The following is a 25,333-nucleotide window of genomic DNA, read 5'->3' as shown; positions in this document are numbered from 1 at the left end:
TAGTCGAAAGGTAATCACCCGCTTTAGGACTCTGCAGCTCCAGGAAGGCCCCCAGATAGGGGCCGATTTGATACATGGAAATCGCTTTCTACCTTTTGACCTGCCAGGTAGTCAATGAGCTTAATTAGCCAGAATTTGAAAGATGATACTAGTTCATACAATTCATGGAAAAGTGACGAAAATTTTCATGTGTATTTTCTTACCTTAAGCTCAGGCCAGTCTCCTTTGTAGCATGCTTGACATGATAATGTTGGCGTAGGGAGTAAATCAATACGATTGCGTTTGCATGAATTAGTAATAGAACCAGCCATGCAGTGATCGAACGCAGGGTTATCAACGACGTTGTTTTGGAGCTTCATTAACATTATCCCCGTGTATGGTGCCTTGGTTAACGTGTAGCCAAGTAGATTCTGAGTTCTTCTCAATATTTCCATTCTCCGAGGGTAAGTCCATTTTTCGCGATAAAATATCCACTATTTTATTCAGCATGTGGTTGACCTGCTGAAGATCGCGAGCCTTTGAGGCTAACCCATCTTCTGTAGAAACTGAAGAGTTCACGGGGTTTACAGCCTTGACCGGGGAATCAATCGGGACGGGAAGTAGGACTGATCGAGGTACTTGATACGGTGCATAAATTTCTAATGTAGGCTCCTTAAGCTCGTATGCTTCGATACGCGCAACATATTTCCGAGCAAAATCTTGAAGCTGTTCGGTTGCTTTTTGCGACGGTCTAACATGGATTTCTCGCGCAAGAGCCTGAATACGTTCGAGATCACCTCTGAACTGTGGTGGAATAGTATGGCACGGCTTGTTGGCTTTGACACATTGGTAGCATCTTGTTGATGGATGAGCCTGAGAACACTGTAGCATGGGAGATTCTGCGACAAGCTTGCTACATGACAGGCACATAGGCCGAGGCACTGGAGCTGATTTCGCTAGCCTTTTAGCTTCTTCTTCATAGATAAGATCTTGATCACCGAAGCCCAGTTCCATGATGAAAGCAGAATATAGGACCGAATATAACACAATCAATAACGGGAGGGAACTTATTCAGTTGAGACTTGAGATTTCTTGTTTCTTTGTGGAAAGGAGGTGACTTCCGATATCGAATCCCTAGGTTACTCTTGCTTATTTTAATGATATGAAATTTTCAGCAAGTATAAGGTAGTATGACGTCGTTGCCCATATGCACCCATGGGTTGCAGCAACGGTGGCTGTATTCAAATAACTTTCTGGAGCTGTTATAGTTTGATGGCAGGTGACATGGCAACGTCCGCTGGTATTTATCAAAGGGAAATTATTACCGACGTTTTGATATTCGAGGCCAAGAACGGGAAAGAAAAGAAGAAGAAACATATTGCTCCTAGTAAAACTGAAGAATCGACAGTACCAGAGTTAATACACAATAAGAAAAAGTTATACTATTGTACATTGCTAGCCTTAAAATTTCATAAAACGAGCCTTTCAACCGGGTATAATCTTCGAAAGAGGAGTAGAACCCGTAGCCTAAGGCTTCTTGTTTTTTTAGGCACCAAGGTTGATAGGTGTATAAGGTAAATCTCCAGTAGCTGACTGTTTCAACCGCACTTGCTGCCCTCTTTCTCCAGCCCTTCCTAGGACACCCGCAATAACACTGATGCATCTGGGACTGTCATCATTTGCAGGTATAGGATAGGTCACTCGGGTTGGATCCGCGTCGGTATCGATAACTCCGATGGTGGGAATATTCATGGTAGCACATTCCTGGAGCAAAGGCTTATTTTCAAGGGGATTGAAACAGACCACCAAATCCGGTCTCAATGGGCATCTTTCGATGTCAACACTCTGAAATCCGGGATAATCCACAGTTCTATCAAGGGCATCAACGAGCTTAACCTCGCATTTATTCAGGAGCTGCATAGCGTTGGTGAGAGATCCTGGAACCCAGCGATCAAAGACATGGCAACCCTGCGCTAGTTCAGCAGCACGCACAACTGCTCGTTTCTGGCCCTTTCTAGTACCAACGAACAAGATTAAACCCCCGACTCGTGCAACTTCCTCGACAATTTTGGCTGCTCGCCGTAAATGAGCTGCAGTCACATCGAGAGAAATTATGTGAACTCCTTCTCGAATACCATGTATATAGCCCGAGTTTCCGGGGTTCCAGAGAGAAGTTGAATGTCCGATATGGGCCTGGGAGGCGAGAAGGAGTTCGAGAGTGACATCAGAAGCCCTGGGAGGATTGGAAATTAGATTTTCAGGCCGGTAATTGTTCCTAATATCAGATCCAAGTCGGTTGAATTTATTTTCTGTCAAGATAGGAGGAGCGTCAGTCAATCTTTTACTAGGCTCAAGATTTCTTCTTCCTTCAGGAGAACGCCATAGATAGGATAAGCTGCAATCGGCAACCTCCCTCATCCACACATACTAGTTACTACACTGGCTCTGTGCTGAGCCAATGCCGATGAAACAGGCTCTTCCGGGCTGACACCATTAGCCTGTACAGATTCACTCGCCTCTACCTCGGCCACAGGGATGGTATCGGTAGGAATTTGGCTGGACAAAAATCGGGTCTGAAAGGGTCTTTGACGGCTGTTCTGCGCAAAGGAGCGCGCTGCAAGAGATCCGGTGGTTAGTCCGGCAATTAGGACAGCTGGGAGATTAAATTGAAGAGTAAAGGCTTACCTTGCCTTATGGCGAACCGTCTTAATATCATCGCTGTCGTTTGTGGGCTGGGGATCTTGCGCTGGGGTAGAACCGCTCTTTTGAGAGCGAAGAAAGCCTTTGAGAAGTTTGAGAAAATTCCGATTACATAAGCAGTCTATTTTAGCCTCGGAATTTCCAACGTCTGAAAATGAACTTCTAACGACAAGTAAACCTGAGGGTGACGAGCACGAAAGGCTCTATCGAGCAAGGCGATGCCCTTGCGCAGCGAGGTTCATCTAGAGAGCTCAGGTACGATGGTTACTTGACTTGTTAGCTCAGGAAACATGTTCTTGAACTATGAAACGAGCGAAAGTTTAGATGCGAGACCCTCGTCTCCAATATTCATTTGCTATTAACAGGTTATATTCAACATTATAACACATTCAAATTGGAGGCCGTGATAACTGACAATGATAGTCTATAACGTGCTAATAAATCCCCGCATAAAGACATAACCAACCGCTATCAGAGTTCAGGATATTAAGAATATGACAGAAAAAAAAGGAAGACGAAAGGAAATGAAATGAAATCAGAAATCTTTAGGTATCCATATTCATCACGCGCTTCCCTTCGATATGACCCATAAACGCCGTTGAAACACCGTTCTTCTTGAATATACTCGGACTGCTTTAGGCTGATAAAGGGGCGTGTCCTGTACCGCGCCGTGCTGGGGAGTGTAAGCCAGCTACCACACCACACGTCCACTCAGACGAGCGGGGATATACGTCTATCTCATCCGGCGATATTTCACCCCCATTGGCTTTATGATGCCTATCATGACAACAGGGATCCAATAAAAATAGGGGTAAAAGCGGTGGATAGAGAGACTCCGATATCATGCAGTCATGGAATGTTGTCACGCAATCTCAACTACCCTTCAAGGCTCAGCTTTGGGATCGCGCTTTTTCTTCTCAGAGCCTTCGAGGTTGTTGAGCTCATCATTGAGATCGGCAATTTCCTTGAGGTCTTTATCATCGAGCTTTTCTGGTCCCTCTGGAGATGCAGGTGCATTAGGCTGGGGCGCCTTAGGTTGTTGTTCATTTTCCGAAGGTGCCTTGGGTTGTTCAGGTGGGCCTTGTCCGGGTTGTTGCTGGCGTGGTGGTGGCTGTTGCAATGGCTGTCCAGGTTGCTGCTGCAGTGGCTGTCCGGGCTGCTGCTGTTGTGGCGGAGGTGGTTGTTGCAATGGCTGTCCGGGTTGTTGCTGCTGTGGCGGAGGTGGTTGTTGCAATGCCTGTCCAGGTTGCTGCTGCTGTGTTGGTGGTGGTGGCTGTTGTAACGCCTGACCAGGTTGCTGCTGCTGTGGCGGAGGTGGTTGTTGCAATGCCTGTCCGGGTTGCTGCTGCTGTGTTGGTGGTGGTGGCTGTTGTAACGCCTGACCAGGTTGCTGCTGCTGTGGTGGTGGTGGTGGTTGCTGGAATTGCTGCCCTGGTTGCTGCTGGCCCGGTTGCTGCTGCGTTGGTGGCTGCTGCGTTGGTGGCTGCTGTAGCTGCTGTTCAGATTGGTGTTGCAATTGTTGTCCTGGCTGTTGCTGCTGTGGTGGAGCTTGCGGGATTTGCTGTCCGGGTTGCTGCTGTTGCGTGGGCGGTGCTTGCTGTACCTGCTGGCCTGGCTGTAGTGGTTGCATTGGGGGTTGCTGGAACTGCTGGCCTGGTTGCTGGGGTTGCTGCTGGGGTGGGTTTTGCACAATGGGCTGACCTTGAACTGGTACCTGCTGGGGAACCTGAGGGGGTTGGGGCTGTCCGTTGGGCTGTTGTTCCGCTCCTGGTAGAGGCTGGTTCCATGTTGGGACCTCGGGCACCTTGGGTGGTGGAGTATCAACTTCGAGCTTTGCAAGAGCGATCTTTTTGGCCTGTTCTTCGGACGAGAGTTCCTTGAAAGCGGCAGTGTTCTTATCCCATTCTTCAACACACCCTCGATCCCAGTTGCACTTTTCAACTTCACCATACACAGGATGGTTGTATCGTGGATGATTTTTTGGCCATTCAGATGCGTGGTAGTGATGCTTGACAAGAGCAGCTCGAGCGTTGTGGTTCCCAGAGTCAGAGTGGCCCTGTCCAGCGGCGAATGCTTCGACAGTGAGGACAAGGAAGCCTCCCACGAGCTTAGATTCATGCATATCATGGAACATGTCCCATTTGACAGGCTCACCAATATTCTCGCTCATCTCTTGCAAGATTGCGTTGGTAAAGGCAGACGGTCCAGTGCCACTGATAACTTCGTCAAAGTCGAGGACAATTTCTGAAATCGGTTTGCCTTGCTTCTTTGCAACGCCATTGAGCCACTTCAGAATGTTATCGACAAGTCTCATCATGACGGGGAGTTTGGGCTTGCACATGAACGTCCATTGACAGAAAGACTTCGATTTCTGGCCCAGGATGGCGTGGTCACTGAAGCTTGGCTCGTCGATCTCGACACTGATGACCATGTTGATGTCCTTCTCGTTGTACCGCTCCGGGATGAATCGCTTGATTGGTCTGATTGCCTCGACATCAATATCAGTATAGACACCGCCATCAACATACATGACGAGGTATCTGAGCAAATCAGCCTTGATGATCTTTGCAGTGAGCTGGCGGTAGGTATCGACGATGTCCGGTCGATTGAAACCTTCAGGGCCAAAGTGCGTTTCAACATAGTACATGTCGTTGTGGTCGGTCAAAACTTCATATCGGTACTCGGGGTTCTTAGATACCCAGCTCTTTGCGGTATCCAAGTCTCGTTTGTCGAAAGCCAGAGGGTCAACCTTCCAAGTCTGCCAGATTTTGCGGGGAAACTTTTCCATTGTTGGGGCAGCGAGACTGTGAGGATAATCGCTTTTCGACTCGGAGAAGGCACCAGCAACTGAAAGGTAAATGACGATGACCAGACAGGAGACGCATCCTACCAGAGCTCTTCTCATCTGCCGTGGCAGGAAGCCTCCGAACTTCGGTGCAATGGTCTTGACTGCCCCCATTGCTTGATCTATTGCTGAACGAATACTCACAGGAGTACGGTTCAGAAAAGGAGAAAGCGGCTTCATCATGATGTTTTAAAGACGAGAAGCGGCGATTGCCATGTGCGGGGGGTGGAGGAAGAAGGAGAAGGAGGAGGAGAAGAGAGAAAGAAGGTTGTTCAGGTCAGAGGAATTGAGAAGACCTGGGGGACCAAGGAAAAAAAATCGAAGTAAGCGCCTCCGGTCAAGGTATCCACGGTCGATTTCCGATCGAAAGAAGGGGGAAAAGTGCCGTTTTTTTTGCTTTATGGCCGAGGGAGCTGTTGATATTATTTTCCGCTTGTATGGCTCGGGATAAGCTCAATTAGACTAACTGAAAATTTTGGATGGCAAAAAAAGTCAAAATAAGGGGTGGATCAGGCAAAGGAAATCAGGAAGCCAATCTCCACCGCGCCAGGGATTGGATACGGGCATCCTTTCCTGGAAGCTTCGGGGGAGACCTTGTTGCCTCTCGGGCCAGGGCAAAGCCAGACCAGGGCCAAGGGGCGGGCGAGTGCGAAAAGATGGACACGCAACGAGGGCGAGGAACAGGAACGACTCGGCATGTGAACCCCTAAAGTACCGGCCAGCTCCCTCTCCCTCTGGTTTACCTGGAATATATGACACTCCTTGGCACCTGGCGGACTTTTTGCCTGTGATATTTGGAAGGCCTTTCGTTGCTTTTTCGCCTTCGTTGCTTCTTTCAGACAGTGTGAAACCGATGTGCTCGCTGCTCGAAATACGTCAACCGAATTAATCTTTTTTTATTGAGCCGTACGAACTCCGCATAAGAGATGGGAACCCAAGGGGGAGGGGGGGGTGGGAAGGGTTTTTCGGTTCACTTTAACCCCGGATCTTGATCAAGATATTCTCCTCCTCCGCCGCTCCTCCACCATTCCACCATTCCTTTTCGCTGTTCGATTTCAACCTTAGTAGCTGGCGCGCCTGGATCAAAGGTCCGGCAGGGAGGAAGAAAAATTTCTCCAGCTCTCCTTTTTTTTTTTTTTTTTTTTCTTAATAACTAATTTACTTATTATTATTATCCATCTTCTTCCCTTGAGGAAGCGCAAAAGGACAGCCAGGAACACCACCGGCTGCATTTGAAGATGTCAGCTCTACCGGGGAACATATTAGAGAAGCAGTACTGGCAGGAGCCCACTGGGGAGCCGAAACCGTCTCGGATTTCCGGTGCATTGCGATGGTTTCTTGACATAGTGCGGCCGTCTATCCTGACGACGAAGGGTCGGCGGAAACAGATGGGACGGACTAGCTACCTCGATGGCTTGAGAGGATTCGCAGCCCTACTCGTTTATTTCGGCCACCACGAGCTCTGGGCTCACGATGCGGTGACGCAGAATCCCATATTCGAGAACGCATACGGATACAAAGGCAAGCACCACTTCATTGCCTTGCCTGGGATACGGACCTTCTTCTCCGGCGGCCATTTTGCAGTCAGCGTCTTCTTCGTGCTGTCGGGCTATGTGCTGTCGGTGAAAGCTCTGAGCTTGATACAGGCAGGCGACTATCTCAAGCTTGGAGATACCCTGGCCTCCGCCCTATTTCGACGATGGCTTCGACTCTACCTACCGGTCATGGCCACGACCTTCGTATACATGACAATATGGCATATGTTTGGGATAACGGCGGTTCCTGATCCGCAAGGGAGCTACAAAGACGAGGTGTGGAAGTGGTATTGCGAGATGAAGAACTTCAGCTTCATCTACCGAACCGGCGGCGAGCTCTGGTTCCATTACAACTTCCATGCGTGGTCGATTCCGGTCGAGTTCAAGGGCTCGATTGTCATCTACACTGCGCTGCTGGCCTTCTCCAAGGCTTCGAGGAACGCTCGCCTGCTGTGCGAGATCGGCCTCTTCATCTACTTCATGTACATTGCAGACGGAGCGTTGTGCGCCATGTTCGTTGCTGGCATGCACCTGTCCGACCTCGACCTGCTCGCGGAGAGCAACAACCTGCCCAAATTCTTCTACCGTTTGCAACCCTACAAGGAGACATTCTTCTACAGTCTCTTCGTGATCAGCATGTACCTCGGCGGCTGTCCATCCCACAGCTTCGACGTTGCGCTGCTCAAGGAGTCTCCTGGCTGGAACTGGCTCTCCTACCTGAAACCCCAGGCGGTCTTCGACTTCAAATGGTTCTACCTCTTCTGGGCGGCCGTCTTCCTGGTCTCGTCGATATCTCGCATCCGCCCTCTGCAGAGCTTCTTCGAGCTCCGATTCAACCAGTATCTCGGCCGTGTCTCCTTTGCCCTCTACCTCGTCCATGGCCCCGTTCTCTGGATTCTGGGAGACCGCCTCTATTCCGCAGTGGGCTGGGTGAAGGATTCGCACCACAAAACCATCCCTGGATGGGTCAACCGATTCCCTCTGCCCACGAATGGCCCACTGGGCCTTGAGGTTGGATTCCTTGCTCCACAACTTATTCTCCTTCCGCTCACCCTCTGGCTTGCGGAGATTGTCACTAAGCTTTTCGACGGACCCAGCGTCAAGTTCGCTCAGTGGGCTTATTCCAGGACATTGCCGCCTGCCGCCAAAGCTATGTGATCGGTTCCTTTCTCCCTTTCCTTCACCATCTCGCTCTCTTTCTCTCTTTCTCTCTCTCCTTGCAATTTTTGGGAGGGCCCGTTATGCCCCCTCCGTTTGATTAGATCCTGTTGTCCTTTCTTTTGGTTTGTTTTTTTTTTTTTTTTTTTTTTTCTTCTTCTTTTACGAAGCAGCAGCAGTTTCACATGTTCATAGCGTGACGAATCCAGTATCATCCTGTGTATATATAGAGAGACTTTCAGGCGCTATCAATGGAAATGATCTTTATCTTCACGGGGCTCATGCAAATTATGTATCAAATCGAGTAACACGTCCGAGAGAGGCTTGCAGGGATCCCGAGGGCGGCCTTGCTTTTTCTCTCACCCGCCCTCGCCCGCCCACCAGCAAGAGCAGATCCAGGCCCCATAACTTCATCGGCACCAGCAAATGATAGTATGATAATATATGTATAATAATACAGTGCGTATACACACTATGGGACCTCCTGCTCGTGGCTTGCCTGTCCACTGCGGAACCCCCTGGCCCAACCCCTTTTCTCCATGCGTTGGGGCGCTCCAATTGGCCCTGGGGAAATTTGGTAGGCGACACGAACCACTCCTCGGGCCATTCGCCAATACATGGAGAAGCATCCCACGTAAGCTGCGTAACGGCCGCTGCTGATTCATTGTTCATTGGGAGAGAAAAGACGGAGAAGAAGCAAAAATAAGAAAAAAACTCTGCTCGTTCCAAGGGAGAAAAGAAGCTGTGTTAGGGCGATTGTTGTCTCTGCCAGTCGCTCGCTGCTGGGGCCGCCGCGGTTGCGATGCTCTGCTCTGGACTTCTTCCATCTCGACGCCCCGTACAACCGCCCAACCAACAAGCAAAAGCGATATCTTCTTGACGGAGTAACATCTTCCTCCCTCGACTGGGGCCTGACGATGTGAAGGGAAAACGGCCGTCCTGACCTGACCTAACGTGCTCGATAGGCAATGCTAGTTCGCGGGCTCAAGCGACTCTTCCTCCCGGTGGCCCTTTTCCTGCTGCTCGCCTTCGTGGCCGCCACCTACTTTGGCAGCGCACGCTCCGGATGGTCGCTCAGAGACACCTTCAAGGGCTCGCTGCCCTCGTTTGACGATAATAATAATAATGACCATAATCATGACAAGCCATCGCCCAAGACCGCGTCCGACATCGCGAAAACACACCACGAGGTCTTCTCGCTGTCGACGCCGGACCGCAAGTTCTTTCGCATCAAGTTCGGCGAGCTGCCGGCTACGAACCCCAGCATCATCCCCCATCCGCAGCTCAACGACACCTGGGTGATCTCAGCACAGCATATGAACCGCCGGGACACGATCAAGAACACCGTCTGGTTTGCTGAGCTCGTGTGTAACGCCATGTTCAAGACGAGCGGCCGCCTGGAGTGTGTCAGCCCGCCGATGAACATGCCCATTGCCGCTACCGTAGGAGACCGCAACAAGTGTACGGGCGACCTGGCCTTCTTCGCCCTCAATATCGGCCCCCACGATGCCCGCGTCTTCTACGGGCCTCGCTTCCCGCTGGCCATCTACGGCTCCAACTCGGTCTTCACCTGTTTCGGGCAGTGGGTGCAGGACTTCCGCATGCTGATGGACTGGGGGTACGAGCACTTCTTCCAGAACGAGTTCCGCGTGCCCACGGAGATCCAACGGCCGACGGCGTACGGCGCCATCGAGAAGAACTGGTTCGTCTTCTGGGACAGGGATGGCCAGATGTACGCCCACTACGACGTGGCTCCCCGGCGAGTCTTCGCCAAACTAGAGTACACCGGCGCGGTAGGACCGGATCTCGCGCCCGCCGTGGCCTCCCAGGACAACCGGTGTCTGCGGCGGTACATGCCTCGTCTGCCGCCCAAGCTCGAGTCCATCCACCAGGCCACAAATTCCCTGGCCATCACCCTCTGCAACCGGACAGATCCGAACTGCAAGCCCAACGAAGAGAACACCTTTGTGCTGACCATCTTCCAGCACAAGAGCTTCTACTCCTTCCACAGCGTGTATGAGCCCTACGCCATGCTCTTCCGCCAGAGTGCCCCCTTCGAGCTGTACGGGATATCCTCAAAGCCCATCTGGATCCACGGCCGCGGTAAGGCTGGAGAGGGCAAGAAACCGCCGGGTCTGACGCCCGAGGAAGCACAAGTCTGGAGCCAGACTGAGATGTTCTACATCACTTCCATAAGTTGGAAAACGCCCGGCCAGAAATACCATGGCTACAGTGATGACGTGTTGTTCATTGCCTTTGGCATTGAAGACGAAGACACCGGGGGTATAGATGTACGAGCCAGTGACCTACTAGAAGGTTTGGGACGGTGTTCAGTTGCATGATACAATGTCTGCGCATTGTTTTCTTTTCTTTTCTTTATTCTTTTTCTTATCCTTTCTCGACCATTTGGCCTGCGTTTCCTTGGGAGCTACACCTTATATACTTATACTTATTTTCTATTCATGGGCCCTGGCCGTTGATGTACAATACCACCCATTTCTTTTTTGCTGGGCATCGCTGAGAAAAAAAAAACATATAATACGATTAATTCGGGTTCTTTTTTCCTCTGAGGCGATGTCCATCCTTTCTCTATATAACTAGTGTCTATCGATTGATCCCGGGAGCTATTTACGGGATCCCAAGGGACAAAAATCAACAGATCCTGGACGGAACACAGATGACGTCCAGACCCAAGAGAGAGGACCCAGAAGGAACGCTTCAATGTCTGTACGCCGGAATTGCGCCGGTCATACAGCGTCCAGCGTACAGCCAGCATGTAGCATATGCAGCATGCAGCCTCTAGCCCCGGCATGTCCGTCCCGGCGCTTCTGCGACGTCGCTGTCAACTTGTATGACACTCACCCCAGGGTGTCACCTTCAGTCGCCAGTCAAATACTCTATAGCTACCTCGCAAAGCAAGTAACCATCCTGCCGTCGCCTTTGTCTCTCTTCTCAAATACGACCAGTCCGCAGCATCCGATTTTGGCCTCCACTGTTCTTTTTCTTTTTGCGCAAGGGACAGTAATATCGGCTCGAAAGATGATCATAGACTCTGGAAAAAAAAAAAAATAAAATATATTGCAGTACCCCTGGATCGGCGAATTTCTGCTTATCCCGCTTCCTTCATGCGATAATATATATAATTTTATATTTATTTTCTTAAGTATGTTTGAACGCCACAGGGCTGGATCGGCTCGTATCAATCTGCCCTTTTTTCAATCGAGGACGTTGGGAGAAGCTGAAATCTCCACTTGGCTAAAAAATTATTTGCACGTATCTGCGATCTTCCAGAGTGTCTTTGGGAGGCGGATTAGCTGGGCTGCAGGCGGGAGATATCTCTTCGTGGCTGCAATAATAGATAGCCAAACATGGGTATCATGCATGCCGGCCCTCCGTGTCGATCTCATAGTAGGAGACCATGAATGCCGGATATCTGGCTGCTGGTTGGCGAAAGTGTCCATAGGAACTCTGTACCAAGGGGCATTTTACATCGACGCATTCTGATTTGATATACCGAATATCAGACTGGATCAGGGCCCTCGCTTCTATGTATCCATGGTTATCCAGTCCGTAATCTCCGAATCACAGGCAGATTCTGGGGGTTTAGGAGTTAAAATTAATCCAAGGAGGGGTTTATGGGGAATGTCAATTTCTTTGGAATAAAACACATGCATATTAAGTCCTAATAAATACAGTTGTCATTATCAACAAGTCTGGCAGAGAAGTGACAAGTATCACTGATGCTGGAACATGGCAATAATAATAGTAGGTTGTAAAATGTCAACATGGGTCATACGAACACGGAACAGAAAACAATCGTACGATGGAATCAATCAATCAACACGTAAAAGAATTTAAACAAATTATATCTGCACATAGGAGAGTCATACAAGGCATGCCATAAGTGTCCCGCTCGCGTGGTTTTTGCCTCCTCCGCATCGTCTTCCTCTCCGCCCTGATCAGATCAACCTCCGGATTCAGATCCACGGTTAGTCAAGCAAAACGGGGTAGTTTATGCAGTTCAGTGCTTGCCGCCTCCGAACATGGAACCAAGAGGGTTTCCGCCATTGCTGCCTCCATGGCCGCTTCCGTGATGGCCATCTCCGTGCTTCTTGAGCTTCTCTTCGGCAAAGTGGCCGGCGATGGCTCCTCCGATGGCTCCTAGGATACCGTGGTTGGCTTTGCTTCCGAGGAAACCGCCAGAGGCAGCGCCAGCAAGAGCACCTCCGATTCCACGCTCACCCTCCTGGGCACCACCTGGAGCGCCCTGGTCCTGACTGTTAATACGAGTGTGTATGTTAGCATCATCAGCCCTATAGGAGAGGCGGGGGCGGGGTATTATTGTGACTCTTTGCTCTGGTACTTACCCGTACTGAGGCTGACCGCCGTAGCCATGCTGTTGTTGGCCTTGGTTGTAGTCCTGGCCCTGTTGTCCGTAGGACTGCTGCTGATGGTTGTAGCCACTCTGGTCGTAGCCGCCCTGCTGGTACTGCTGTCCCTGGTTGCTATACTGGTCCTGGCCGTACTGGCCCTGGCCATAGCCCTGCGGCTGCTGACCGTAGCCTTGTTGCTGCTGACCGTAGCCGCCCTGCTGGCCGCCATAAGACTGCTGGCCGTAGCCCTGCTGTTGGTTGTAGTCGTAGCCGGACATGTTTCTTGGGTGTGTGGTTATCTGAAAATATGGATGTGGTTGTTGGAGGTTGATGTTATCGTAGAGGCGACTGACTGTCTAGAAGATGATGGACGGACTATGGTTGGAAATGTGAAGGAGTTGATGTTGTTGATGATGGAAAGGATGAAGACAGCAAGAGCAAGACCCCGCCTTTATATATGTATATAACATTCGGATGACGAGACCCCGCTAGTCAGCTCAGGCGTATTACTGACAAAGCCCATGGCGGCGTGCATCCTTACGTAGGACTAGTACCGGTTTATTATTAGAGTGCCTCAGTTAACTAACTTCTGATCCTCCCTGGGGGTTTATGCGCAGCAACTTGCTGTTGCTGGCCTTCCTCGCAGAGCGCCAGGGACATGCATGCGCAGCAATTTCCCACCTCTCGACCAGACAAGATCACTCATTGCTCACACCCAGATTTGCAGCCACACGCACCGTAATCATCCGTCCAGGCCCAATCTCATTCGCCGCCCTGATACCCACTCGCGTCCTGCTCAGCTGGGATACGACGAGCAAAGCCTCGCCAAGCTCACTTCTGCGCGGTTGTTCCAACCCGAGTTCGCTGTGCGATTCTCGTTCCTGTCCGTTCCTCGAAGCTGCCAGCGGCTTCTTTGCATGGGCAGTTCCTCCATGATGCTGGACGAGCTGAATGCTTCCTGGATATTCGCCTATTTAGGGAAAGCCGGAGTTTCAGCCGTGTAAGGCGAGGGGCTCTCCAAAAACATCCCCCGATGTTTATTTTCCAAGGGTTTGACAGCAAGATTCCGCTTCACCGTACCCACAGGCTACTACTTCTGTACTCCAAGCCAGAGGATATCGAAGATCGCTTTCCCAAGTTCTTTGTTCTTGGTGTGAACACAGACTATGGTTAAGTCGTTTCCTGACTGTATCAGGTGAACGCTTCTTGTCTCGTGAAGACGGTAGGAAGTAACTAGATAGATGGTGGTTGTTGAGTTCAACTCCTCCGGAACGTCATGCTTAAGCCAGTCATTTTCAGAACGCTGTTCTCGATCCGAATCCTCCCGTCTGGCGCACCATCATACTCGAACGGAGTTAGCATATACGCTCGATAGAGGGGGGGAGGCTCTCACAGCCGGTATCAAGTTTGATGGCTCAGCCCCCCACTGTTCATCCAAGCCTCTATTGTGGCTGGTTATGAAAGTTAAATCCAGACACTGCCGCAATGCCGAATGCTTAGCTAATCTTCGCTGCCCTATCCTCAAGCTGTAGAAAGACAACAACATGATTGCGCACACTCGAGTAGATATGCAAGTTGAATTATGGAATGGTCGCCATAATGTCGTTGTTATGAAGCTTATCGTCCTACCATCGCCTTGGACCGAATTCTCCACCACCATGTGCGCGGCTTTCTCTGTGGCCGTCGGAAGTGCAATAATGCCGGAGTCTGACAGTAAGGTAACGCCGAGAGATACAAAAACCATCCCAACGTCACCTTCGATGTCTAAGTATAAGTTGCTTTTTGGGCTCCGTACGGGGTAGCTCGAAACGAATGCCTGGAACTATTTAATAACTGACTCTTATTATTACCAACGGCGAATTGTTCAGATGGATGCCCCGTTTTTTTATGCGTTCAGCCGAGCCACCCGAATCTGGCATCCTTTTAGCCGCCAGGGGCCAGGAACACGAAATTCGGAATGATGTCAGCACGTTGATATTCCGTAGAAGAAAGGTGTGCATCTTATTATTGTTCAGTACCTGGTCGATAGTGCCAGTAGTGGCCAGTTTTCTGTAATCCATATCTGAGGGAGTCTGCTTTGCCCATTAATTTGCCAATATATGTGTAAAAAAGTGTATCCGAGGCGCTATCAGCCTGAAGCGGAAGGTAACTTTGTACCAAGTATGCTTGTGTTGTCGTTGATGGCGTCGATGGTCTCTTAAGAGTACTCAGTGAGGGCGTGCCATGCCACGTCGTAGTAGAACACCAGCAGTCCTCTGCTAACCAAACACTGTTAAGTTATCACAAGGAGAATACTATCACCACCACCGCCAGTGGCCAATGGAGTACTTTCTTCCGCGAGGATATCTGCTATTGATATCCTTTTCTTCTATCAATCCTGTTGTTGATGTCAAATAATGCTGATGTCGTTGAAGTTGATATCAAAATGCTATTATTGGGACCCAAGGCGGTGAAGGAGCCCCACGGCAGAAAACGAGAAAACGCCAAGATTTCTTCCCACCGTTCAAGATTTCGAAATATTTTCATCGAGCCGTCGACGAAGCCGTGGATGGTTTTAATCTAGAGCATTTTGTTTTTCTAGTTGCTTGCAGTTATGGGGGATAGCTTAGAGGTAAGATGCCTTTGGCATTTGGCTAATCCGCTTGCTAAATTATACTCGTTTAGGAACGCCTACGAGGCCATGCGAGCGCGTTTGATGGCTTGCTGTCGCTGATTCCCGCAAAGTATTACTACGGAGAAGATAACAGTGTACGTTCTATTCTGCTCTGTTCGATAGCGGAGTGCTATTATGCATCTGCCACCTGGCCTTTCTGAATCCATTGCTGATATTTGAGTTCTTGAATATAGGAACAATGGCAGCGGAAGAAGCAGACCAAGGAACAGGCTAGAGACGCAAAGAGGGCCAAACTAGACCCCGAAAGCTCAAAATCGGCAAAGGATGTGATGGATGAGAATGCCAGAAAGAGGAAAAGAGAAGAAACAGACAAAGACGAGACTCAAGATGCGAATAGCTCGCATTCGGAGGAGGAACCTCTAGGTTCAGAGAAGCCGAGGGAGGGCCTTAAGCGGGGAGACTCCAAGCCAAAGAAGCAGAAGAAGGCCACTGCTACTTCAAATCCTGAAGACCAAACAACCAAAGATGGAGATGTCAAACAACAAGCCAAGAGTGAAGCAAAAGCGGCAAAGCAGGAGATGTTGAAGAAGAAACAAGCTGAGAAGCGCGAGAAACGAAAGGAGAAAATAGCGGCACTAAAGGCTGCGAAGAGAGAGCAGCAGGCAAGCGTAGAAGCCTCTTCTAAGCCATTTAAATCAAAGGCCGATGATACAACTGAACAACCGTCGCCATCAGTACAGAAACCCGCCAAATCTACAGCGAAAAACATCAAGAATTCTGCTGAAAGTGACGGCGAAATGGAAGATATATCCCTGGAAGGATTCTCTTCTGAAGCCCTGCAGGGCCAGGCAGGTCATGAATCAACTGCTCCCACTTCACCGAACAATGCATCAGATCCATCCAACCCCCCCTCGGGTAGCTCATCTGTCTCTTCCATTGTCCCGTCTACCGAATCGTCTACCTCCATCCCTGCTACTACTACCGACAACAAGCCATCCCCACAGCTCGGAAAACCCCAGCGTACGCCTGAACAAATAAGAGAAAGGTTACAAAAACGTATCGAAGAACTTCGTGCCGCCCGTCATGCCGACGGTGTTAATGGGAAACCCGCCAAGAATAGACAGGAGCTCATCGAAGGTCGACGGCAACGTGAAGAGGCACGCCGTGCCCAGAAGAAGGAACAACGACAAAAGGCCAAAGAAGAAGAGCAACGACTTCGTGATGAGGCCATCTCTAAACGTTTCTCTACCCAGAACCCGGGCTCTCTTCTGTCCTCGCCTGCATCGCCGGCCGACTCAATAGCCTCTATACCAAACAACTTCTCCTTTGGACGAGTGGTCTTTGCCGATGGCCAACAGCTGGATTCCAGCATGACCGGCCTCCGAGATGCATCTAAGAAACGCGGACCCCAGGATGCGAACACGGCCCTCAAGGCAGCAGAGGCTAAAAAGGCTCGCCTTGCTAACCTTGACGAAGAGAAACGCGCTGATATAGAGGAGAAGGATATGTGGCTTAACGCTAAGAAGAGAGCGCATGGAGAACGTGTCAAGGATGACGTTTCATTGCTTAAGAAAGCTCTGCATAGAAAAGAAGGGCTTAAGAAACGGAGCGAGAAGCAATGGAAAGAGAGAATAGATGGGGTTGCTAAGGGAAAAGAAATTAGGCAGTCGAAGAGGGATGAGAACCTACGGAAACGAAAGGAGAACAAGGGGATCAAGAGTGGGAAGAAGGTGACCAAGAGCAAAGGGAAAGGCAGGCCTGGGTTTGAAGGGGGCTTCAAGTCTAAGAAGAAGTAGACAACGGCTTCCTTGTTTTCTTTCGCTTCTTCTTTCGTGTTCTTTTCTCATAGCATCCGAGCCGTGTCTTTACCTTTTGTATTATGGCGTTAGAGTGCGTGGTTTGTGGAAAGGGAAAAGATAATTGATCGATTGGGTTCTGTGGAAAACTGTGCATCCTCGTGTAATTAGCTAAGCTCTAGCTAATATTATCATTATGTACATGATCTTTTACTTGCTTTTGATACGATTGATATGCTGGTTATGAGGGTCAAAAATATGGTATATATATTGGTAACAAGATAAGTATCAGAACTATCGATAGCGAGCGCCCTAGAGGGAGTAATTTGAAGCTTCCGCCAGTATTTTAATGATATACACAACGCTCAATTGGATTGTTTCCGATTATTCTAACGATCAATTCCGAGGATCCATTTTACAGGAATCAAAAAGAGAAAGGGAAGAAAACTAGTACAAGTACTAAAGAGAGGGATCAAGGAACGGGGAAGGAGGCAAAAGGGAGGAAATGTGCCCAAGGGTATGTATGTATGTAAGTTTTATCTGTAGGGGGCGTCTGCTCTGGCAGCAGCGGCGAGTTCTGGTTCCCACTTGTCACCGTTTGCTAGCAGTTTCTCTTTGTTGTACAAAAGCTCTTCCCTGGTTTCAGTAGCATACTCGGCATTGGGTGCTGGTAACAAGTATTAGTATCGTCCGGTTACCATTTAGAAGTAAGGATGCAACTCACATTCAACGATGGCATCTACAGGACAGCTCTCCTGGCAGAATCCACAGTAGATGCACTTGGTCATATCAATATCATATCTGGTAGTTCGTCGACTTCCATCAACACGCTCTTCAGCTTCGATGGTGATAGCCTGGGCAGGACAAATAGCCTCACAGAGCTTGCAGGCAATGCATCGTTCTTCTCCAGAGGGATATCTGCGGAGAGCGTGCTCGCCACGGAAGCGGGGGGAGATAGGACCTTTCTCGAATGGGTAGAAGATTGTGTATCTATCTCAACGATTAGCCTGTCTGACCGTATGCACTTCCATCTTCCTTGATACCAGCAATTAAATCATCAAGCGTCGAATAACAATTTCCGGACATGTATATATAGAAAGGCGGTACATACGGAGGTCTGAAGAACTGTTCCAGCACCACGTACATGCCTCGAAACAGCTCGGCCATGAGGAAGTACTTGGTAGCGCTATCGAGAGAGGTCTCGCTCTGCTGGTCCCATCGCTTTGGAGGAGCAAGACGGAAGCCTGAGGGTGGTGGCCCGGCGGGAGTGGCAGCTCTGATGGCGGAGGTTGAGAAGGAGGACGTTGATGCGCGGACGACGGACGAGGCATACGCCGGGGTTAGCGGTGACGGCGCTCGGTAGGCCAGTAGCCTGGTGGCAGCCCTTGACGAGACCATGATGCTTCAATTGATCGAGTGCTCTTCTGCCTCTCTCGCGATCTCGATCTAGCTTGCTGTCTTCCGTCGCTTTTCTTGCGGTTTTCGGTTGTTCGTCTTTTTTGATGTTAAGCGTGAAAAGGTAAGACTGTTCACGTGGCCTCTGATTGGCTGGCGGGCTGAGAAGCAAAAAAACTACGACTTCATGTCTTTCTGACAAAAAACACCAAAACGACGACGACGAACGACGCCGACGAGCTTGCAAACGCATCTGGAAGACAAGATATCTCGCTGCACAGCTGTTATTCCTGCTCAATCGATCCTCTTACAGACCGCATATACCGCAACCATGTTCCGCTCTGCCGTCATCCGATCGCTGAGGACGTCTGTTCCTCGCGTTGCCCGAGTTGCCTCGCCCGTCTCTCGCCAGGCCCCAGTCGCCGCCAGCATTGCCAGACAAGCTCAATTAGCTCCCAGATTTGCCTACCAGGCCATAAGACAGTACTCTGCCCCGGCCGGCCTTAGCGAGCAGGAGGTCCAGGGTAGAATAATTGACCTGTTGAAGAACTTTGACAATGTACGGCTACCACCAATTTCATGTCTCTGATGTATTGGATTTTCGGTCTATCGCTGTTACTAACGAAGGAAATTTCACAGGTTTCCGATGCCTCCAAGGTATGTATACAGCAGATATGACCCGTTTGACTGATCTATCACCAATTTGCGGATTCTTACTCGTTTATCAAGATTAACGCCGAGTCGCACTTCCAAAATGACCTTGGATTGGACAGTTTGGACGCCGTCGAGGTTGTGATGGCCATTGAAGAGGTAATAATTCGCTTGTTAAAATGAATTGGATGACGGACTAGGTGTTGACTTGAGGAAACAGGAGTTCAGCATTGAGATTCCAGACCTGGAAGCCGAGAAGATCCACAGCGGTATGTTATTCTTTACCTTGGGCCAGACGATGGCAGTCCTGGCCTCTAATTCTGCCGTCCACACATTTACTGACTAAATCACAGTCCGTAACGCTGTTGACTATATCCTCTCCGCACCTGACGGTATGTAGCCGCCGCTTTGTTGAAATCCCTCGGAGGCTCCAAGCTGACAATCCATACAGCTCACTAAATGGCACTGTCGAGCCTCGTTATTTGGACTAAGCCTCCAACAAAATTTTCTAAGCTATTCTAGACATGCGTGAAAATAAGGCGCCGGTCCTATGATTGTCGTTCCAAGTTCATTTTTTATATTGTGTACATCAGCTCAAACGATCACATTTTGATATAATTAGAGAATATCTCATGTGTATTCTACTCCTTTGTCTTGCTTTCTTCCCTGGAGTGTTTAATCCGCCCGGCCAAACCGACAGCGAGGCGTCTCTTTGTACCTTGACTTCAGTGTGAAGTAACTGCTCTCGTGACGGCATCTGGCTCGCATATCATTCACTTAACGGCGTCCAAAAAAGCCACAAGCAATGCAGCCGTATGGCAACCTTGGTAGACAACACAAAATATTACTCCGCTAAATAGCCAGGTTTCATATTAACAAGGGCAGAATATATACAGGAATACTTCTCGCTTGAACGCCGTTTCTGCAAGCTGCTAAAATCTGACAGCCGCCAAGCCGAAATTGACCAACGCGATTTTTATCGCTTCTTCCCTTCCCCCAGAGACGAGGAAAAGACTGCAAGACAACAACTTCCCGAGTGTGCCAGATTTCAGATTCTCTGGCTGTGCATGCGGTGCTTGTAATTGTATCTACCCTACTCCGGTCCTGTTCTTAGCTCTCCGTTGCCGCCAGCCATCCATTGCTGCGACCGTTTCGAAGTTGCCTGGTTCTCTCCCCTTTTACCCCCCTCAGAACACCCAGCGCGCATTTCTATGCCATACGCAGCTGTTCCCTGAGCTTGTTGCGGCTCGTTACCGACCTACTAGCGAGCTCCCCGGTTTATTTCCTTGTTTCCTTATGGCGTCTACCAGCGGCTTAACTCGCCGGCGAGGAGCTGGTCGAGGAGACGGCGGTGCTGAGAGCGGCAGAGTGGCTTCGCCGGCGTCATTGAACGGGGCATCCCAGGAAGGCCGTGGAGAGTCTTCGTTCACCGGCGAGAATGGACATAAAATTGCATTTGACCCGAGAGATATCAGTGAGAATGAGGAGCGGAGTAAGCAACCAAAGCTCACACTTATGGAAGAGGTGCTGCTCTTGGGCCTGAAAGATAAGCAGGTAATATTATCCAGAAAAGGGTCAAAGCCATGAATAACACAGTCTAATCATTCTCATTTTGCCTATTTTATAGGGATATTTATCATTTTGGAACGAAAATATCTCATATGCACTACGAGGTTGTATTGTGATTGAACTGGCATTCCGAGGTCGAATCAGTATGCAAAAAGACTCATCGAGGCGGCGGTTCCCCCTTGCAGACCGGATAATTGAGGTTATCGATGATACCTTGACTGGAGAAGTCTTGCTGGACGAGGCATTGAAGATGATGAAAGCTAGTGAGAAAATGAGTGTGAGCTCCTGGATCGACCTTATGAGCGGTTAGTCCACTTTTTACCACCATTATCTCTTGATATCATAGCAAGATAAAAATAAATCTAACTTCTGAAGCATAGGCGAGACCTGGAATCTAATGAAAATTGGCTATCAGCTGAAGCAAGTACGAGAACGGCTCGCCAAAGGTCTAGTCGACAAAGGTGTCCTCCGAACCGAAAAACGCAATTTCCTGCTCTTTGATATGGCCACACATCCGGTCGCGGACGGCGGCGCAAAGGAAGAATTACACAAGAGAGTCCGCAACATCTGCAGCAGCCGCACTGTCATGCTACCCCCGAACCAGTTTCTTCCAGAAGATATTGAATTCAGGTATCTGCGAACTATCGCATTGGTGTGCGCTGCGTATGCGGCGAATGTGCTGGAAAATGCGCTTGTAACCATGGGGCATGAGGCTAGGGAGCGAGCTTTTGCACAGGTCGATGAGCTGTTAGCTGAATATTCACAGTGGCCATTTGTGTCGAATAAGGGCGCTGGCGCACATGTTATCGGAGCTAATCTACCGCAAGCCGTGGCAGAAGAGGTTGAAAAGGCCAAGGACAAGGAACTCCAGCTCGAGGTAAGCCAGGACACATGATCAGCAATGCGTCTAGAATCAATTCTCAAAGTCTAACCGTTTTGTATAGGTTGTGGCTGCATGTTTAGGAGTATTCACTCGCCTTGACTCCTTGCTTTAAGAGGCCCCCCTTACATTGACCTATTATTAAAGCTGGTTCAATGCCCATTAATGTCTTATATCTTCATTTCATCACATCTACCTTTCTTTACCTTCTATCATTATCCGGACACCTCTTTCATCCCCTCCGCTTCTCTTCTCTTGGCTCATGCTCAAATATGTTCTTAGCGCCTTATCCCTCGTCATGCCCTACCGGACTCTTAAAAGGTTTGGAGAAGAGATGTTAAAATGATTGCATTATTCAAGAGTTCCCGGTATGATCCAGTCATTTCTATTTATGCTTCTAATCCTATATGTCTTTACTCTGGAATCTTTTCCCTTTCTCCTTTTCTTCTCTTTTCCATTCGATATTCTGTTTGAATAGTTTCATTTACCCGAGCGGTCTAAGCAGGTAGAGACAGACACAAAATAATATGCACACACTAAGGCTGTGCACGCTGCAGTGCTCAGAACTTGGAGGGTATAAGCCTTGCTCCGCCTCTTAAGCATAAATCCAACAGGAATATGGAGGTATGGAAAAATACCATGATGCACCGAGCTAAAAATTACTGCTCAAGAATTGAATCTCATACCTTCGAATCGGCGTTTAGCCAACATTTACCCCTGAATACCGCCTTAACATCCTTACAGATTTTGAATGACTCTTAAGGTTTCCACTATATCAAATATCAAGAGAGTAATAACAACATCTTATCTAATATTTAGCCAGGGTTCATCGAGAAGTTCCCTGGTTGTTCTGGACGGTGAACAGTGCCTATTCGAGCTTCTTTGAAGTCACAGAGCTTCGGATAGCCCCGATCGTCATTTTTTGGCCTAGAAAAATAACGAGACCTGTAGATTTACCACTTTTCATCTATAAATTTCCTGGGAGTAGGACTTTCTAGGTCTACTTTTACAAATCCTCGATCATAGGATTATCTTCAACAGTGAGCATCAGGTTGTCTACTTTGAAATCTATAAGTATATATATAAAAAAGTTAGCGCTGTCAGAGATAAGCGTGTAGGATATATTACTAGTATAAACCATTTCAGCTTCAGTATGAAGAAATCTAGGACAGTCAAAAGACGTTTTTTATATCATTCGTAGGAGAGGAACATTCAGAGGTTCGGGGTTTAAACCCATCATTTCAAGAGTTTTGAGATGCATTGCTTGTTACACCAACATTGATGGAATCCATGGGGACCAGAAATCTCAAATGAATCATAGAGTTTCCAGATATACAGTGCTCTTTGGCGTGGGGATTTAAGCTTCTGCGGATGCTTGTAAGCTAAGAGTTCTTCACATTTTTCCTCCGAAAGCATTTGTAGTTGAGTTGATATTTTGATTGATGAGTATTGATGCCCGTTATTGAATATTCAGCTTCAGACGAGTCTTACACCAGGTCATGGAAGGGCCATACAGTATGTTCCGTAGCATAGTTTCCCAACAACTTGGTATCTTGACTTAAATGCATCACCTATATGAACAGGATAAAACTGTTCATGGTCATAAAAATGTAGCCTCCCTTCTTCAACCTGTTCACCAGTATCGATCGTTTGATACGGTAAACTTGAAAGGTCTTTCGGAAGAGCTGGTCTGGGGTACCTGAAATATCTGCTCAAACAGCGCAGATATACCATACTTTGCGAAGTAAATACGTCGAACATTTGTCTGCCACGATAGCAGCTGGAAATTCAAATGAATGGCGGTCGATTGTATGTTGTTCGAGTAACTAATGGAGGTAAGTACTCCAGCTCTGGCCGACTAGTGAAGTAGGTAAGAGGTTGAAATGGTCAAGTGCTTAGTAAGCCATGCTTTTCCACCGCGGCCAAACTTGCCAAGCAAAGGTTGCTAACAGCCGCTTCTGATTGGTTGAACTAACTAGCTAGTTAACTCGTTGAACTTATTTTAGTAACGGTGGAGCTTCCTGTCCAAGTCAAATAACTAACATACAGCTTTTTAAGTCGCTAATCCCTTCTCCTTTCTCTTCCTAATACTACGTATATCCAGTTAGGATAAAGGAATTGAAAATGATGTAATGTGATGCTTGTATATACAAATTTTCTGGTTACCATCAGAATGATTGTATCACAGCTAGTTAACTTTCAAGATGACCTTTCCTCGAACCCTCTTCGATTCAACCAGTTCCATAGCCTCTCTGGCTCTGTGCAGTTCAAAGACCCGGTCAACAAAGCCTCTGACTTCGCCTTTTTCTACCAGTGTACCTATCTTCTCCAGCTGCTTCCCATTTAACTCGATGATAAAATACCGGCTACTCAGCCCTCTCTTCTCAATTCCCAAATCTCCCCATTCCTTCTTGAGTGGATGTGCAACACTGACTATCGAGCCATTATCACAAATGACAGCTGGGGAATGGGCTTGCTTCAGCGACTGACCTCCTATACAGTCAAACACAAAGTCAACAGGATCCCAGCCCTTTGATTTAAAGGCTTCACTCAAATCCGGGTTAACAGTGTAGTCGATAACTTCATCGATGTGCAAGGTGTCTTTCAAAAAGGCTGCATTTCGACTCGAACATGTGCCACATATCCAGAACTTTTGGTCTCCGAATAGCGTATTTGACCGTAAGAGCTGAAGGGCCTGTACTCCCACTCCGCCAGATGCATTGGTTATCAGCACTCGGACAGGCTCGCTGCGAGGATGCAATTGCTTGACCCCTTCTTTGCCATTTTCATCCATGCAGTCATCTCGCACTACTTCACTGTCCAGGTGTCCGCACTTGTCTGCAATATGCTTTAGATTTCCGTGGGCGAAAAAAGCCTGCCATGCAGTTATAGCCGAAAGAGGAATACTCGCTGCCTCGACGCTCGTGACGTTCTTCGGCTTGAATGCTAGCTCGTTCTCCTCTGCCAAAGCACAATCAGCGGCCCTCCTCCTCGATGCACGCTCAACCATCCGAAAACCTCATCGCCAACTTTGAACTTAGGGCCGTCGTAAGTGTGTTCGTCATCTGACGGTGTTGAGAGAATGGTACCACAAACGTCGTAGCCTGGGATAGGCGGCTGATAGGCGCGATGATTAGATATGACTTCAGGCCAGGTGAGTTCATCACGGCACAGGGCGGTGCTGAGCACTTTTATCAGGTATTGAGATGGGTTTGGTCGAGGCGTTGGGAATTTGGGGTCATAGATCAGGGAGGAAGCGAGCGGAGGAGAGGATGGATCATAGGGTCCGGGGGGTAGGTGGACGGCCGGCATAAATGGGGGAATGTGTTCCTGGTCTGCCATGGTTTACCATATATTATACTTGAATGGTGATTTAATTATAGCATAAGGGGCCGTATTATCAATCTGCACAGGCGACAAGACATGTGCATTTATACAGGGCGTACAGCTTCCTGGTGTGTGAATACCTATGGTCTGAGGACGGAAGCTGTGATATCCGTACGGATAGATCGGGCTTGGTTGCAGAAGGCGTCCACTGAGTTGATTCTCAGCCTAGAAATGCCGTGCTCTGGAATCCGTAGAGACCGGAACGTTGATATGACGTCAGAAACATTGTACATTAAATAGCTATATTAGCCTATTGAGACATTGTAGCCGCACCACTTTGCAAGGGCAGAAGGCTATCAGGATAAGTAACGCTCATTATTAGCAAAGGAAGAACGCATGCTGTGGAAAGGTTAACCCAGAGTTCAGCCGACCCGTATGAAAATGAACGAACCGCATTGAAAACGAAAACCCCCTCCTGAGCGAGCACCATTAAATTCAACATGGGATGCAT

At 48.8% G+C, this 25,333-nt stretch overlaps 13 protein-coding genes across 16 annotated transcripts; 5 read left to right on the top strand and 8 right to left on the bottom strand.

Annotated features, from left to right (window-relative positions):
- Positions 1-333: 333 nt before the first annotated feature.
- Positions 334-993, bottom strand: TERG_00892 (uncharacterized protein; the record flags this gene model as incomplete). The annotated part of the gene is made up of 1 exon (XM_003238858.1): positions 334-993. One exon carries the CDS (start codon positions 991-993, stop codon positions 334-336), a length of 660 nt encoding a protein of 219 aa, XP_003238906.1.
- Positions 994-1,524: 531 nt separating this feature from the next.
- Positions 1,525-2,397, bottom strand: TERG_00891 (mitochondrial 37S ribosomal protein MRP4; the record flags this gene model as incomplete). Its single annotated transcript, XM_003238857.2, has 1 exon — positions 1,525-2,397. One exon carries the CDS (start codon positions 2,395-2,397, stop codon positions 1,525-1,527), a length of 873 nt encoding a protein of 290 aa, XP_003238905.2.
- A 176-nt stretch (positions 2,398-2,573) lies between these two features.
- On the bottom strand, positions 2,574-5,732 carry TERG_00890 (uncharacterized protein). Its single transcript, XM_003238856.2, has one exon. The coding sequence runs from the start codon at positions 5,705-5,707 to the stop codon at positions 3,563-3,565; it is 2,145 nt and encodes a 714-aa protein (XP_003238904.2). The 5' UTR covers positions 5,708-5,732; the 3' UTR covers positions 2,574-3,562.
- A 999-nt stretch (positions 5,733-6,731) lies between these two features.
- TERG_00889 (uncharacterized protein) lies at positions 6,732-8,259 on the top strand. Its single transcript, XM_003238855.2, has one exon. The coding sequence runs from the start codon at positions 6,763-6,765 to the stop codon at positions 8,215-8,217; it is 1,455 nt and encodes a 484-aa protein (XP_003238903.1). The 5' UTR covers positions 6,732-6,762; the 3' UTR covers positions 8,218-8,259.
- Positions 8,260-9,105: 846 nt separating this feature from the next.
- On the top strand, positions 9,106-10,559 carry TERG_00888 (uncharacterized protein; the record flags this gene model as incomplete). Its single annotated transcript, XM_003238854.2, has 1 exon — positions 9,106-10,559. The coding sequence occupies exon 1, from the start codon at positions 9,186-9,188 to the stop codon at positions 10,557-10,559; it is 1,374 nt and encodes a 457-aa protein (XP_003238902.1). The 5' UTR covers positions 9,106-9,185.
- Positions 10,560-10,666: 107 nt separating this feature from the next.
- TERG_11649 (uncharacterized protein) lies at positions 10,667-11,029 on the bottom strand (the record flags this gene model as incomplete). Its single annotated transcript, XM_047750731.1, has 1 exon — positions 10,667-11,029. One exon carries the CDS (start codon positions 11,027-11,029, stop codon positions 10,667-10,669), a length of 363 nt encoding a protein of 120 aa, XP_047605268.1.
- Positions 11,030-11,377: 348 nt separating this feature from the next.
- Positions 11,378-13,413, bottom strand: TERG_00887 (uncharacterized protein). Of its 3 annotated transcripts, none has more exons than XM_047749194.1 (3): positions 12,585-13,006; positions 12,108-12,494; positions 11,378-11,960 (listed from the first exon to the last, which is right to left on the bottom strand). In XM_047749194.1, exons 1-2 carry the CDS (start codon positions 12,866-12,868, stop codon positions 12,239-12,241), a joined length of 540 nt encoding a protein of 179 aa, XP_047605266.1. In that variant the 5' UTR covers positions 12,869-13,006; the 3' UTR covers positions 11,378-11,960; positions 12,108-12,238. The 3 variants fall into 3 exon arrangements, with proteins under 3 accessions (XP_047605266.1, XP_047605267.1, XP_003238901.1); XM_047749195.1 differs by having other exon boundaries at positions 11,378-11,899; XM_003238853.2 differs by having other exon boundaries at positions 11,378-12,494; positions 12,585-13,413.
- Positions 13,414-15,533: 2,120 nt separating this feature from the next.
- TERG_00885 (uncharacterized protein) lies at positions 15,534-17,000 on the top strand (the record flags this gene model as incomplete). Its single annotated transcript, XM_003238851.2, has 1 exon — positions 15,534-17,000. One exon carries the CDS (start codon positions 15,534-15,536, stop codon positions 16,998-17,000), a length of 1,467 nt encoding a protein of 488 aa, XP_003238899.2.
- Positions 17,001-17,536: 536 nt separating this feature from the next.
- TERG_00884 (NADH-ubiquinone oxidoreductase 23 kDa subunit, mitochondrial) lies at positions 17,537-18,398 on the bottom strand (the record flags this gene model as incomplete). Of its 2 annotated transcripts, XM_003238850.1 has the most annotated exons (3): positions 17,537-17,667; positions 17,725-17,990; positions 18,112-18,398. In XM_003238850.1, 3 exons carry the CDS (start codon positions 18,396-18,398, stop codon positions 17,537-17,539), a joined length of 684 nt encoding a protein of 227 aa, XP_003238898.1. The 2 variants fall into 2 exon arrangements, with proteins under 2 accessions (XP_003238898.1, XP_047605265.1); XM_047749193.1 differs by lacking the exon at positions 17,537-17,667 and having other exon boundaries at positions 17,702-17,990.
- Positions 18,399-18,726: 328 nt separating this feature from the next.
- TERG_00883 (acyl carrier protein) lies at positions 18,727-19,600 on the top strand (the record flags this gene model as incomplete). Its single annotated transcript, XM_047747670.1, has 6 exons — positions 18,727-18,954; positions 19,035-19,052; positions 19,125-19,205; positions 19,267-19,315; positions 19,400-19,438; positions 19,569-19,600. The coding sequence occupies 6 exons, from the start codon at positions 18,727-18,729 to the stop codon at positions 19,598-19,600; spliced, it is 447 nt and encodes a 148-aa protein (XP_047603633.1).
- Positions 19,601-21,012: 1,412 nt separating this feature from the next.
- On the top strand, positions 21,013-21,610 carry TERG_00882 (uncharacterized protein; the record flags this gene model as incomplete). Its single annotated transcript, XM_003238848.2, has 2 exons — positions 21,013-21,492; positions 21,560-21,610. The coding sequence occupies 2 exons, from the start codon at positions 21,013-21,015 to the stop codon at positions 21,608-21,610; spliced, it is 531 nt and encodes a 176-aa protein (XP_003238896.2).
- An 891-nt stretch (positions 21,611-22,501) lies between these two features.
- Positions 22,502-22,911, bottom strand: TERG_08669 (uncharacterized protein; the record flags this gene model as incomplete). Its single annotated transcript, XM_003238847.1, has 2 exons — positions 22,502-22,563; positions 22,773-22,911. The coding sequence occupies 2 exons, from the start codon at positions 22,909-22,911 to the stop codon at positions 22,502-22,504; spliced, it is 201 nt and encodes a 66-aa protein (XP_003238895.1).
- A 772-nt stretch (positions 22,912-23,683) lies between these two features.
- On the bottom strand, positions 23,684-24,837 carry TERG_00881 (uncharacterized protein; the record flags this gene model as incomplete). The annotated part of the gene is made up of 2 exons (XM_047747669.1): positions 23,684-24,433; positions 24,514-24,837. The coding sequence occupies 2 exons, from the start codon at positions 24,835-24,837 to the stop codon at positions 23,684-23,686; spliced, it is 1,074 nt and encodes a 357-aa protein (XP_047603632.1).
- Between the last annotated feature and the right edge of the window lie 496 nt (positions 24,838-25,333).

This window comes from Trichophyton rubrum (genome assembly GCF_000151425.1).
Source record: "Trichophyton rubrum CBS 118892 genomic scaffold supercont2.1, whole genome shotgun sequence".
NCBI classification, from domain to species: domain Eukaryota; kingdom Fungi; phylum Ascomycota; class Eurotiomycetes; order Onygenales; family Arthrodermataceae; genus Trichophyton; species Trichophyton rubrum.
The sequence above is the reverse complement of the archived record's forward strand: the minus strand, read 5'-3'. Positions and strand labels throughout refer to the sequence as shown.